Source organism: Coregonus lavaretus (assembly GCF_964263955.1).
Source record: "Coregonus lavaretus genome assembly, chromosome: 10".
NCBI lineage: Eukaryota > Metazoa > Chordata > Actinopteri > Salmoniformes > Salmonidae > Coregonus > Coregonus lavaretus.
The window spans coordinates 10560526-10576473 of record NC_139997.1 but is presented as its reverse complement, the minus strand read 5'-3'; the positions used below and the strand labels follow the sequence as shown (position 1 = coordinate 10576473).

At 43.7% G+C, this 15948-nt stretch overlaps 1 protein-coding gene across 1 annotated transcript in view; it reads right to left on the bottom strand.

Annotated features, from left to right (window-relative positions):
* Nucleotides 1–12165, bottom strand: part of LOC311135819 (contactin-associated protein-like 4) — a gene marked incomplete at both ends in the record, with an annotated part of 230799 nt that extends 218634 nt beyond the window's left edge. Inside the window, one exon of the mRNA XM_084169857.1 lies at nt 12081–12165. Coding sequence (XP_084025983.1) covers nt 12081–12165 — 85 coding nt within the window. The remainder of the gene's footprint in view (nt 1–12080) is intronic.
* Nucleotides 12166–15948: the final 3783 nt, after the last annotated feature.

Sequence of the window (15948 nt, the reverse complement as noted above, 5' to 3'; positions counted from 1 at the left end):
TGCAGGTGGCTCAGATGACATGCATGGTCAATGCTATAATCATTGCTAACAGCGGACAACAACAACAGCTAACAACAGCCCTGTTTTTGTTGAACACGTAGATTGATGGAGATTGACAGATTATTCAGATCACTGCTCCACTGGTCCGTTATTGTGTTACAATGGTTCTTTTTAGAAATTACATCAACTGTCGCAACTGCCGTACTGCAGGCTAGTATTAAACAGCTGTTGGGTGCATGGTAGCCAATGGCTGAATGGTAGCACACCTGTGCTATTTCCCTGTAAGCGTCCCAAATGGCACCCTATTCCCTTCAGTGAACTACTTTTGACCAGAGCCCTATGGACCCTGGCCCTGGTCAAAAGTAGTGCACTAAATAGGGAAAAGGGTGCCATTTGGGACGCATACCCTGTCAAATGTCACAGCTGTGATTTTATCTGACATACATGAGTGGAAATGGAAAAGAATATTGCATATTGAACAATAAAATCAGGTGTTGTTGTGAATGATGACTGTATGAATGTGAAACAACCGCAGCCTAATCTGTAGCAGCAAGGTTGGCTATTCTAGTTAGTACAGTGGAGTAGGACTGAAGCTAAAAGAGGCCGCGAGAACAATTGGACAACCTATAAAGAGTGCCACCATGACAGATTTTTGGTCCAGTACCAACTCATCTACGATGATGACAGGGCTGTGTGATGAATACGTCCATTTTGAGGGTGCCAGGCTTTTGAAGAATATGGCCTTGAGCTAATACAGAATGGCCTGGGTCAGAACCAAAGATAGATGGACTGCAGTTTTCTGTCAATTTCCTGCTTAAATACTGCTCTCTGGATTAATAAATCTAGATTCATAACTGTCAGAGCCAGACTCAAGTTCACATAGTAAAAAAATATAAGAAATACGACCAGCGCTAGCCGGCGCTACCTTTGTATAACCTTGACTTCATAAGATCCCATTCATGGCTCAACTTCCCCAACACACATTTTCATAAATGACAGTAAAGAAGAAATATGAGGGTGATTTATCCTCTCCTCACTATCCGCTTTCCCCTTCCCTCATTCAGCCTCTGTGAGACGCCACCCTTCTCATGAATCATGATGGACAGTGGGCTTCGCAGGGAAATACCTACGCCACACAGACAGTTGCACCAAATTGATTTTATTCACTGGTTTATGTTCTTCACAAAACAAACAACCAGCTCATTGAAAAGTAATACATTTCGAAGAGGCAGGGAGCTGTGTGCTGCATATGAAGCACTGAAGCACCCGGTAGGTCGGTTTACTGGCCAAATATACATCATTTCCACCCCAGGCACATTTCTTTACTTGATTATTAATCTTATTGTCTGTGGGAATAGTTGAGGAGGAGTGGAGGAGGGAGGTCATTGTCTGACTCTGAAGTCTAAGTGTGCATCCCAAATGACACACTACTCCTTATTTTTGCCCAGAGCCCTACACTCTTAGAAAAAAGGTGCTATCTAGAATCTAAAATGGTTCTTCGGCTGTCCCCATAGGAGAACCCTTTGAAGAAACATTTTTGATTCCAAGTAGACCTCATTTGGTTCCATGTAGAACCCTTTTGGGTTCCATGAAGAACCCTTTCCACAGAGGGTTCTACATGGAACCAAAAGGGGTTATCCTATCAGGACAGCCGAAGAACCCTTTTGGAACCCTTTTTTCTAAGCGTGTATGGGCAAAAGTGCAGCTTTATATAGGGGATAGAGTAGCATTTGGGACATGGACAAAGCCTAAATTAGAGGCATAAAAAGTTTCCCCACAGCCTCAATCACCAGCCAAACTCTCTGCTTGTTCCTAAACACCTTTGGGACACATACAGCTGACTCACAGCCAAAGAGGTCATCTCTCTCCACAGTTCCCTCCTGCCCCAGTCAGTCGACTTTAATTGATTCTGTTACCTGTATAGAGTCTTACTAAAAGCCTACTGAAATCACACAGTAATGACTTATGGGAGAGTAGTACTGCATATTGTCAGTGTGAGTGTAGTCTCTACCCACAGCTATGTCTCTTTGGGCCCTGGTCAAAAGTAGTGCACTACATAAGGAATAGGGTGCCATTTGGGACTCAACCTTGGGACGCCATAATTCTGGCAAGCAAGAGTAGTGTGGGTGTGACTCACTTCTATCTGTGTACACACTCAGGGTAGGGGACTGAGGTGTCATGGTGTAATTTGCCATTAGGCCATGATTAGAAGGAGCGCTCCACTGACTCCAGATCAGCTGTGAGAGGAGATAAAAGCCCTGAGAGGACTGGAAATATGCCTAGTACCTCGGATGGAGGGAGAGAGAGAGAGAGAGAGAGAGAGAGAGAGAGAGAGAGAGAGAGAGAGAGAGAGAGAGAGAGAGAGAGAGAGAGAGAGCTCAAAGACATTGCTCCTGCATTTTTCAGCATGTTTTTACAAGAAATATAGATTTAGAGTTAGAGAAACTTGGATTGTTTGGCAGGGACATATACAGGATGCTACCCTCCACAACATAACCTTCATTCCAAACAAAAACTCCAAACCTACAACCTGATTTTGAATGGAATTACCTGGAATTACCTGGAAGGCTTTCTACTACCAAGGATTACTATTCCCAAACTATACAGCAAATGCTCTGGCAAACAAACAGAAACCTGAAAACACCATCCAACCTGGAACTGAGTGAGTAATGTTTAGTTTGAAGCTATTTTTTACTTTAAAAAACCAATAAGAAAAATATATTACAATGATATAGTTTACTTTATAAGGACTGAATGCTAAGGCTACCAAGCTTGCTAGTACAAAGATATACAACTTCAATTAGCACTGAAGTGTGAAGTGAGATGTGTCAAACCCCTTGAGCCCAACAATGGCAGGAGAGTTGCACAGTCTTCCCCAACCAAATGGAGAGGCCTTAGAAGCACCCTCCCTCTGTTCAGAGGTAATTAAAATACAGTACCCTCTGTATGTAAAGAATGAAAAGACACAAAAAGAGTACAAAATGAAGCTCCTTATGGGAAATCAAGAGACACTTTTTGCTGACTTTTATAAAAATGGGAACATAAGCAACCTTATCTTCCACACAGACCACCCCCTTGCATGGCGCAGTGCTATATTAGCACAATACCCCTCTTTTAAGAGGGGGGGGGGGTGTTAGCGATGGGTGGAAACTCAGGATACTAGATAACGAGGACTCTGAGTCAGCTAATATAAATCTCTATAAATATGGAACAGTATTGGTACAGGGCAACCCCAAACAGTTCCAGCTGGACTTTCACCTAATCAAATAAATAGCTCAGCAGGAGAAGCTCTCCCTTGAGAAAAATACCCCCACCCTGAGTGGGTCAGACCAGACCCCAAGCGGAAAGTCGACCTCCCAGCACAGAGTACTACTCCCTCATTGAAATGAAGGATAAATTCACCCAGCTGGAGGTAAGGCAGGTGGAGCTGGAACAGCAGGTGATTACACTTCAGTCAGCACAGACCCAGACAACAGTCCAGCACAACAACACCCCCTTAACTAGACCTGGAGAGCTGGAGGTGGAGAGAGACATATCTGCACTCTGGACTGTGGTGAGACAACATCAACAGGAGAAAGAGCAGGAGCAGGAGAAGAACAGAGCACTAGAGGAGAGGATCAGAGTGCTAGAGGAGAAGGTAAGAATGATGACGGTTGACAGAGAACAACCCATTAGAGAGCTGGCCACCCCCGTAGAGAAGGAAGCAGAACAGCCCACCTCAGATCCTGGCCAAAGTCTCGACACCGCAGCAGAACAGTACACCCTAGACCCTGACCATAGCCTCGACATCACAGCCGGACAAACAAATGAAGAACCCTAAGCCCAGGGGATCCCAACCCCTCTGAGCACCTCCCCTGTCAGCCACCCTGATAGCCCTCCTGATGACCCCCCCACACCCACTGAGGACATACATAGTTGTACTCCTTATGGACTCAACGGGAAATACATACAAGAAAATAAACTTTTCCCAAATACACAGTGTTTAACTCTGGTGTCCAAACACCCAGTGCGCCCTAGACCCTCTGTCTGAGGACCAACTAGGATCACCCAGCCACATAATAATACACACAGGCACAAACGACCTGAGAACACAGCAGGAAAGGGTGGCCACAGCACTCAAGGGAGTGATAGAAAATGCTTATTCTACTTTCCCCAACGCACAAGTGGTTATCTCAACCCTGCTACCACGAAAAGACTTCCACCCTGCTACCATACAGCGGGTAAACGCAAGTACCTGTGGGACCCCCCCCCCCGCCGAGAGGACCTACATCCAGACCACAGCACCACCAGCCACATCCACACCCCCACTCCCACCCCAACCAATTAACCCCCCCGCCCCAAGTCAACCATGCCCACACCCCATTTAGGCCCCCTCAGATCAGACCTATGCCCCTCCTACCCACCCAATGCCCCCCACTCCCGCAAAGAGGGCCTCAACATGAGCAGGCAAACAGGCCCCACTCTTACACTAGCCCAAGCCAATGGCATGTACCAGATTCTCAGCAGGCTCTGCTCACAATTACTGGCCTGAGGCCAAACCACACGACCAACAACATTAGACACTTTATGGAACACAAAGCCTTCACTATTTCATATTGGAATATCCAAGGCCTGAGGTCATCTGCCTTTGGCTTAAAGAGCAGGAACCTGGACTTCACCAAATAAATCGGAAATACAGACAATGTCATCCTACAAGAAACATGGTATAGAGGAGACGGACCCACTGGTTGCCCTCTAGGTTACAGAGAGCTGGTAGTCCCATCCACCAAACTACCAGGTGTGGAACAGGGAAGGGACTCAGGGGATATGCTAATTTGGTATAGAGCAGACGTAACTCACTCTATTAAATTAATCAAAACAGGAAAATTTTACATTTGGCTAGAAATTCAAAAGGATATTCTCTCAACAGAGAAAAATGTCCTCCTGTGTGCTACCTATATCCCCCCACTTGAATCCCCATACTTTAATGAAAACAGCTTCTCCATCCTGGAGGGGGAAATCAATCATTTCCAGATCTAGGGACATGTACCAGTCTGTGGCGACCTAAATGCCAGAACTGGACAAGAACCTGACACCCTCAGCACACAAGGGGACAAACATCTACCTGGAGGTGACAGCATTCCCTCCCCCATATGCCCCCCTAGGCACAACTACAACAACATAACCAACAAAAACGGGTCACAACTCCTGCAGCTCTGTCGCACGCTGGGTATGTACATAGTCAATGGTAGGCTTCGAGGGGACTACTATGGTAGGTACACCTATAGCTCATCTCTTGGCAGTAGTACTGTAGACTACTTTATCACTGACCTCAACCCAGAGTCTCTCAGAGCGTTCACAGTCAGCCCATTGACACCCCTATCAGACCACAGCAAAATCACAGTCTACTTGAACAGAGCAATACTCAATCATGAGGCATGAAAGCCAAAGGAACTGAATAATAGTAAGGAATGCTATAGATGGAAGGAAAGTAGTATCGAAACCTACCAAAAACCAATTAGGCAACAACAAATTCAATCCCTTTTAGACAACTTCCTGGACCAAACGTTCCACTGTAATAGTGAAGGTGTAAACTTGGCAGTAGAAAACCTAAACAGCATATTTGACCTATCAGCTTCCCTATCAAAAAACAGAAAACCGAAGAAAAGTAACAACAATGACAAATGTTTTGATGAAGAATGCAAAAACCTTAGAAAGAAATTGAGAAACCTATCCAACCAAAAACATAGAGACCCAGAAAACCTGAGCCTACGCCTTCAGTATGGTGAATCACTAAAACAATACAGAAATACACAACGGAAAAAGAAGGAACAGCATGTCAGAAATCATCTCAATGTAATTGAAGAATCCATAGACTCTAACCACTTCTGGGAAAATTGGAAAACACTACACAAACAACAACACGAAGAGCTATCTATACAAAATGGAGATGTATGGGTAAACCACTTCTCCAATATTTTTGGCCCTATAACACAGAACAAACAGCAAAAACATATACATGATCAAATGCAAATCTTAGAATCAACTGTTAAAGACTACCAGAACCCACTGGATTCTCCAATTACATTGAATGTGAAATGAAATACAAACCCTTCAACCCAAAAAGGCCTGTGGTGTTGATGGTATCCTCAATGAAATGATAAAATATACAGACCACAAATTACAATTGGCTATACTTAAACTCTTTAACATCCTCCTTAGCTCTGGCATCTTCCCCAATATTTGTAACAAAGGACTGATCACCCCAATCCACAAAAGTGGAGACAAATTTGACCTCAATAACTACCGTGGGATATGCGTCAACTGCAACCCTGGGAAAATCCTCTGCATTATCATTAACAGCAGACTAGTTAATTTCCTCAGTGAAAACAATGTACTGAGCAAATGTCAAATTAGCTTTTTACCAAATTACCGTAGGACAGACAACGTATTCACCCTGCACACCCTAATTGACAAACAAACAAACCAAAACAAAGGCAAAGTCTTCTCATGCTTTGTTGATTCAAAAAAGCCTTTGACTCAATTTGGCATGAGGGTCTGCTATATAAATTGATGGAAAGTGGGGTTGGGGGAAAAACATACGACATTATAAAATCCATGTACACAAACAACAAGTGTGCAGTTAAAATTGAGGGAAAAAACACACACATTTCTTTCCACAGGGCCGTAGGGTGAGACAGGGATGCAGTTGAAGCCCCACCCTCTTCAACATATATATCAACGAATTGGCGAGGGCACTAGAACAGTCTGCAGCACCCGGCCTCACCCTACTAGAATCTGAAGTCAAATGTCTACTGTTTGCTGATGATCTGGTGCTTCTGTCACCAACCAAGGAGGGCCTACAGCAACACCTAGATCTTCTGCACAGATTCTGTCAGACCTGGGCCCTGACAGTAAATCTCAGTAAGACAAAGATAATGGTGTTCCAAAAAAGGTCCAGTTGCCAGGACCACAAATACAAATTCCATCTAGACACTGTTGCCCTAGAGCACACAAAAAAACTATACATACCTCGGCCTAAACATCAGCACCACAGGTAACTTCCACAAAGCTGTGAACAATCTGAGAGAGAGGCAAGGCAAGAAGGGCCTTCTATGCCATCAAAAGGAACATAAAATTCGACATACCAATTAGGATCTGGCTAAAAATACTTGAATCTGTTATAGAACCCATTGCCCTTTATGGTTGTGAGGTCTGGGGTCCGCTCACCAACCAATAATTCAGAAAATGGGACAAACACCAAATTGAGACTCAGCATGCAGAATTCTGCAAAAACATCCTCTGTGTACAACGACAAACACCAAATAATGCATGCAGAGCAGAATTAGGCCGATACCCACTAATTATCAAAATCCAGAAAAGAGCCGTTAAATTCTACAACCACTTAAAAGGAAGCGATTCCCAAACCTTCCATAACAAAGCCATCACCTACAGAGAGATTAACTTGGAGAAGAGTCCCCTAAGTAAGCTGGTCCTGGGGCTCTGTTCACAAACACAAACAGACCCCACAGGGATAATGGCCCATGTTTACTTCAACGCTTCCCACAGTTGTGTCAAGTTGGCTGGATGTCCTTTGTGGTGGACCATTCTTGATACACACGGGAACCTGTTGAACGTGAAAAACCCAGCAGTGTTGCAGTTCTTGACACAAACCGGTGTGCCTGGCACCTACTACCATACCCCATTCAAAGGCACTTAAATATTTTGTCATGCCCATTCACCCTCTGAATGGCACACATACACAATCCATGTCTCAAGGCTTACAAATCCTACTTTAACCTGTCTCCTCCTCTTCATCTACACTGATTGAAGTGGATTTAACAAGTGACATCAATAAGGGATCTTAGCTTCACCTGGATTCACCTGGTCAGTCTATGTCATGGAAAGAGCAGGTGTTCTTAATGTTTTGTACACTCAGTGTACACTGGATCATGTTCAAATACCCAACTGAATTTGTGCATCAACCTAATTCAATCTTCATGCCATATGAAAAAGAAGCAATTCACATAGCTGTGTGTTGGGCTCTTAACTGTAAAGGACACTGTGTACACACATAAAAAACAAGTGATCTAGGAGCGATCTATAAACAGTCGACTGCAGGTCTCCAGCTGAGAACTACTAAGGTTCTTCCCCCGGCTACAGCGACTACGGTGGCTGTCTCTCTCTCTCTCTCTCTCGTCTTGAGGGTTGGACCAAAACATTGCGGAGCTCTGATTAAGCCTGGTGCTCTCACAGACCCTCCACAGATAAGAGGATAGCGTTGGAATAATTCAGGGATACTCATTTAACATTTAACATTTAAGTCATTTAGCAGACGCTCTTATCCAGAGCTCTAGTCTTTATACAATACACAGTATACTGTACAGTAACCATCCCCCATCCTCCCTATAAACAGCATCGCCAGGGAAACCTTCAACTTATAGTGTCGGTCAAGGTAAGATGCTCTCATGAGATAGCCTCAGAATATTTTATAGATGCACATCTACACATGTAGGATGTTAATTTGAGCCAGATTGCTACAGCAGGAAAATAAACCTGCAGCAACAGGAAATGTGAATTATCATGTGGATTATAATTAATTTACATTTTTGTAGGGGTTGGTACATTTTACGTAAGGGAAAATCAAATCTTAAATGTCAAAGTTCTCCTGCAACAGGGTGATCAAATTAGGATCCTACATCTGTATTTTTTCATCCAACCCATGAGCAACATAAACAAGGAGACATGAACCTGATAGTGGAGGGTGAGGGTGAGGGCGAGGGCAGACACTCTCATGGAATAGCCTCAGAATATATTAGGGATATGCATACTTACACAACACGCAGTAAAGTACAGCCTCACACACCACATAACTAGGTAGACCTTAACCTGCCATTGGAGAGCGAGGGCACACCCTCATGAAAAGTACTAAACTGACTACTCAGCCATATGCAGTTAGTGTATGATGAATCAGCAAGTTGTTTGATGATACATGCTGTCAATTGGCCAACACATCGAATAACAAAGTCCTGTTCTCCAAAGATGCAGATGGACTGAAGCAGCCAGGTGATTGTGTCTTGGAATACAGCGGACAGCACCAGCCAAGCATGAGGTGAAAGGAGGAAACATATACTGACGTGTTAGCATAAAAAAATGCAGTTATGTCATTGATGTTTGACCTCTTAATAGGCCTAAATCAAAGTATTGAAAGCTTATAATTTTCTATGGCAATCACATCAAGTAAAAACAAAAATGTTTGCACCGCTGGGAGAAAAACAACTCAAAGTCAGCGAGGCAACATCTACAGATATTTAAATATATATCCTTTGGTTTGCTGTCATTTGGTAACATATCCATTATGAATAGTAGACGGCAGGTAGCCTAGCGGTTAGAGCATTGGGCCAGTCACCTTGTCGGCCTGAGCCGACAAGGTGAAAAACCTGTCAATGTGCCCTTGAGTAAGGCCCTTAACCCTAATTTGCTCCAGGGGTGCCGTACTACTATGGCTGACCCGGTAAAACAACACATTTCACTGCACCTATCTGGTAAATGTGACAATAAAAAAACAGGAAAATGTCCCTTGGCAATTCATCTGAAACTCACACAGCAACTTCACGGACAGCCAGTGTCTTCACTTTAAATGTGCTGAATTTATTATAACACAGTTGTTCACTCTCACAGTGATGGACCAGGGCTCATAGGGCTCCGGTCAAAAGTAGTGTGTGTGTTAATGTGTTTGTCTGGATAGGGAGAATCAGGCAGGGTCTGTGACACAGAAGCAGGCTCCAACCTTGTCCCCAACGGCACCCTTTTCCCTATATAGTGCACTACTTTTGACCGGAGCCCTATGAGCCCTGGTCAAAAGTAGTGCACACTATATAGGGAATAAGGTACCATTTGGGACGCAGGGAACTCTCACTCAGGGATGCACACAGTATGGTGAGCACTCAGGGACGGACTGGCCATCTGGCATTTCGGTTATCAATGAAAGAAGGGGCCGGTGTGTTAGAAATGCCAGGGCCAATTTCTGGTCCCAGTCCACCCCTGCAAGCAGTAGAGCAGTGGAGGAGTGGAGGGCCAGGGGCTTGCAAAATGTACAGCCATCTGCTCCAATTACAATACATATGTATCTCATTACCAACCACCAAACCCTTCTCACTCTCACTGCTTATCTGTAGCTCTCTCTACCTCTCTCTCTCTCTCTCTCTCTCTCTCTCTCTCTCTCTCTCTCTCGCTCTCTCTCTCTCTCTCTCTCTATCCCTCTCTCTACATTTCTCTCGCTCTACCACTATGTCTCTCTCTCTCTCTCTCTCTCTACCTCTATGTCTCTCCCTCTCTACATCTATGTCTCTCTCTCTCTCTATCCCTCGATGTCTCTCTCTCTCTCTCTCGCTCTCGCACTACCTCTATGTCTATCTCTCTCTACATCTGTCTCTCTCTCTCTCTATCCCTCGATCTCTCTCTCTCTCTCTCTCTCTCTCTCTCTCTTTGTCTCTCTCTCTCTCTCTCTCCCTACCTCTCTCTACATCTCTCTCTCTCTACCTCTACCTCTCTCTACCTCTATGCCTCTCTCTCTCTCTTCATGTTGTACAAACATGCTCACACACACACACGCTCACACACATACACACACACACACACACACTCTCACACACACACACACACACACACACACACACCATAACTAGACAGGTGCCATGTTAGTTGCAGGGAGAACACATAGGTTACACCTGGTGTTGCCTGTAGGCATGGCATGCAAAATGACTTCCAATTAAAACTTGTTTTAAATGTATTTCTCTAAAATTACAGTAACTGAGAGAGCATTCCATTACCCCACCTGTTATCTACAATTATCTGTGAAATTCTAATATTATGTTTTCTTGCCATTTGCCAGCTGTAGCCTATGTCCGTAGGTCCTGCAATGCATCTATGTGGATCAAGCTCTCAACACAGCTTGCAGGGAAGTAGCCCTGCACCTTCAGAATCGAAGCAGCAACCCCAGCTACACTGATGATCAGAATCAGAGGGTTAATTTACACAAGCACTAGTTTACTGGACCATTTCTCTCTCTCTCGCTCTCTCTCGCTCTCTCTCTCTCTCGCTCTCTCTCTCTCTCTCTCTCTCTCTCTCTCTCTCTCTCTCTCTCTCTCTCTCTCTCTCTCTCTCTCTCTCTCTCTCTCTCTCTCTCTCTCTCTCTCTCTCTCTCTCTCTCTCTCTCTCTCTCTCTCTCTCACACACACACACACACACACACACACACACACACACACACCATTCCGTGGGACCCCTTTGAAAATAAACTTGTTCAGGACATTACCCAGTATGTGGGAAATTAAGCCTATGAAGTGTCCTTTTAAGCAAATGCATTGTCCTTTTGAACGTTGATTAATGCAACCTATGATAGGCTATACATGCAGTGGCCAGGCTTCTGATAGGCTACTCTTCCTAATAGTGTATCTTCAAGTGGATAATTGTATCCTTTTTTGACCCTGTCGCATTTGGTGTAGCAAATACATATTAGCAGGGATAAGCACTGATACCATAACCATTCCACTTAACCGCAGGGTTATAGCCTAATAATAACAGCTGCAAAAAAAAACATGTACACTGCTCTCCCCTGCACTGCAAATTCTGACAGCCCAATGCGTGTTTCCTTTTGACACGCTGGATGGGTTTGCTGCGCATTTCTGTGAAGTCAAAACATCATCATCCATGGCGGGTATCCACATGGCTAAAGGGAAAGCTCTGTTTAATCCATGACAGGCAATACATTTTTCTGAAAAGCATATTCAAGCACTCGGCACAAGAGGTTTAACACATTAACTACAGTGCCCAAACGAATACATATCAATTATGTCACCGCTGACTGTGGTAATCTGTCAACAAAAGTTGACAGATTATATCCCCATAATAAAAGTAACAAATAAACCACTATAGGCTTATATCCCCATAATACAAGTAACACATAAGCCACTATATTAAATCACTCAGACTATATACAAAACAGAGAAAAAACTTGTCTTAATAAGTCCAATACATCCCGCTCTGCTTAAGTTGCAGGAATCGTGTTGTGTGTGTGAAAAAAACGCAGGAGTGCCCACCTTTTCCAATTGCCCCATATGAACACCAGAGAAGAACGGCGAGCTGTAAAATCATTCCACTGTTTCTTCTGGTCCCCAAATCCATGTTCGAAACGAAAGGATGCTGCCGGAGGAGAGCGACCATTCCTGTCCTCCTCTAGCTCCGTAAATGATTCGCGTGTGCCTCTCTCTGTGCTGCCTGTGCGTCCGCTCTGTGAAGTGCTCTGCTCACGTCATCCGGCTGCTGCCGACTCAAGGAACACTTCATTGCATTCTTTGCATGGAAAGCTGAGAGCGAAAAAGAGACACACCTCTACAGCCTAGCATCTTTTCAGTAGCACATATTTTAAAGTGCCCACTAACCACCGACTTCAAGACCAATAAACTATAAACATTCCTGGACTTAATGTTGTCTGCTATAAATTAACATCATTTAACATTTAGCCTGAGTCATGATTGGTTGGACTAAATATAGTCATTTGTGAGATAGGTAGGCCGTCGCGGTGGCAGTGAGGAGCGAGGGAGACTGATATATCATCGAATAAATAAATATAGGCCCCAACTTTACAATATTTACAAAATAACAAACCGGACGATGAACATACCTCACATGGGACAACACCTACCCAACCAACCACTTACTGTACCTGTGTAGCCTATGGCGACAATAGGAAACGATGGGTTTAAAGTAACTGTCCAGTGAAAATGTCGCTTTTAAAAGCGCATAATCTGTTAACTCATACCCAAATAATGATGTTGACTCATCATATACTTGTTTTTGTGTCCAAAGCATACATTTGAGAAGAAAAAACCCCACTTTAATAAAAACCACTTCAAACTTCAAAAATGCTTGCTAAGTCCTCACAATAAGCTGCTTTTTAATATACTTAATAAAAAAACTATTGGAAGGAAAACTATTTCACTCATATTGTAATTCATTATAGATCATATTTCATGGACAGCTATTTTAAATCACTGGTTTAAACACCCACACCAGTAAAAATTCACTTTTCCGAGCTTTAAGACAATGTCCAGAGCTTAACACACGATTTAAGTCATTAAGTCATCCTTTTAGTCAAAGTATGATATATTTGGGCTTGAAGCCCATGGGGCGGTGCACAATTGGCCCAGCGTCGTCCAGGGTAAGGGAGGGAATGGCCGGCAGGGATGTAGCTCAGTTGGTAGGGCATGGCGTTTGCAACGCCAGGGTTGTGGGTTCGATTCCCACGGGGGGCCAGTATGAAAAAATAAAAAATAATAATAATAATAATAATAATGTATGCACTCACTAACTGTAAGTCGCTCTGGATAAGAGCGTCTGCTAAATGCCTAAAATGTAAATGTAATGAAGCGACAAATTCTAACTGCGAACTTCGTGCAAATCCATGTGACTGCGGTGTCTTTTCCATTACATGATGTACACATTCTTTTCAGCCTACTTTTTGTTTCAGGGCTGGGTTTTATTTGAACACTACCACCCACCAGCATGACATTGTTTATTAATCAGAAACTGATGCAAAGTTATTCCTCTTCATGACTGAGATGAACCAAATCCTTGTGTCCACTAGGCCGCCTGAGCCATGGAGCAAAGAAAAGTAGTGGGTGCAAATGTATGTTTTTCCCCACTTTTTTTTTTTACCAGACAATTATCATAATCCATTGAATAATTTGTTAATTGTCACTTATTTTTGAGCTAGTCTGTATATATATTTTTATATATGACTATTTTATAAATGGTATAATTGAGTGATATGATAGCAATTTAAAAACCGCTCCCCCTGTCGCCCCAAGATGAATGGTTTTGACCACATGTTTTGCTTCATGCTTTGATAGGTGTAACGTTAGCTAGAAACTACAAGTGTCTATACAGGTCATGAAAAGGCAGCCGAAAATGCAGCGCGAAAGAAAATTAAAGGATTTTATAGTTACATGTCATTTTCGGTGTGTATGATCATGAGCTAGCCCATCATTTCACTTCCCCTGTGAGAACCATGAACACTGACTGACTTGGCTTTGCCATATTGAAGCCGAAGCCTCCAAGCAGCCAACCAACCAAAGGTTTCACCGTGTCCATTACAATGTAGAAAAACACATATCAGCTATCATTCAATAGTTATCCATACTACTGGAGCTTCATCTTATTCTTTCTAACTATTTCTATAGTGGATTCGTGGCCGCAATTAATGGAAGACACCAAAACTGGCGAAGTCAAAGATTGGCTCTGTGACATAATGCATTGTCTGCAGCCTAAAACCAACATCATAGCTGAGCCATCCAGGATACCCCCATGCTAGCATTTAACAGCTTTTTTGGCAATGTCTGCCAAGACTTGAGACACAGACACACACACACACACACACTCACACACACACACCCTTCTTCATGCAGACAGTGTGGTGAAGAAGGCGCAACAGAGCCTCTTCAACCTCAGGAGGCTGAAGAAATTTGGCTTGTCACCTAAAACCCTCACAAACTTTTACAGATGCACAATTGAGAGCATCCTGTCGGGTTGTATCACCACCTGGTACGGCAACTGCAACGCCAGCAACCGCAGGGCTCTCCAGAGGGTGGTGCGGTCTGCCAAACGCATTATCGGGGGCAAACTACCCGCCCTCCAGGACACCTACAGCATCCGATGTCACAGGAAGGCCAAAAAGATCATCAAGTATATCAACCACCCGAGCCACTGCCTGTTCACCCCGTTATCATCCAGAAGGCGAGGTCAGTACAGGTGCATCAAAGCTGGGACCGAGAGACTGAAAAACAGCTTCTATCTCAAGGCCATCAGACTGTTAAATTGCCATCACTAGCACGTTAGATGCTGCTGCTGCCTATTGAAATCACTGGCCACTTTAAGAAATGGAACACTAGTCACTTTAATAATGTTTACATATCTTGCATTACTCATCTCATATATATACAGTGGGGGAAAAAAGTATTTAGTCAGCCATCAGTTGTGCAAGTTCTCCCACTTAAAAAGATGAGAGAGGCCTGTAAATTTCATCATAGGTACACGTCAACTATGACAGACAAAATGATAAAAAAAGTCCAGAAAATCACATTGTAGGATTTTTAATGAATTTATTTGCAAATTATGGTGGAAAATGAGTATTTGGTCAATAACAAAAGTTTCTCAATACTTTGTTATATACCCTTTGTTGGCAATGACACAGATCAAACGTTTTCTGTAAGTCTTCACAAGGTTTTCACACACTGTTGCTGGTATTTTGGCCCATTCCTCCATGCAGATCTCCTCTAGAGCAGTGATGTTTTGGGGCTGTCGCTGGGCAACACAGACTTTCAACTCCCTCCAAAGATGTTCTATGGGGTTGAGATCTGGAGACTGGCTAGGCCACTCCAGGACCTTGAAATGCTTCTTACGAAGCCACTCCTTCGTTGCCCGGGCGGTGTGTTTGGGATCATTGTCATGCTGAAAGACCCAGCCACGTTTCATCTTCAATGCCCTTGCTGATGGAAGGAGGTTTTCACTCAAAATTTCACGATACATGGCCCCATTCATTCTTTCCTTTACACGGATCAGTCGTCCTAGTCCCTTTGCAGAAAAACAGCCCCAAAGCATGATGTTTCCACCCCCATGCTTCACAGTATGTATGGTGTTCTTTGGATGCAACTCAGCATTCTTTGTCCTCCAAACACGACGAGTTGAGTTTTTACCAAAAAGTTATATTTTGGTTTCATCTGACCATATGACATTCTCCAATCCTCTTCTGGATCATCCAAATGCACTCTAGCAAACTTCAGACGGGCCTGGACATGTACTGGCTTAAGCAGGGGGACACGTCTGGCACTGCAGGATTTGAGTCCCTGGCGGCGTAGTATGTTACTGATGGTAGGCTTTGTTACTTTGATCCCAGCTCTCTGCAGGTCA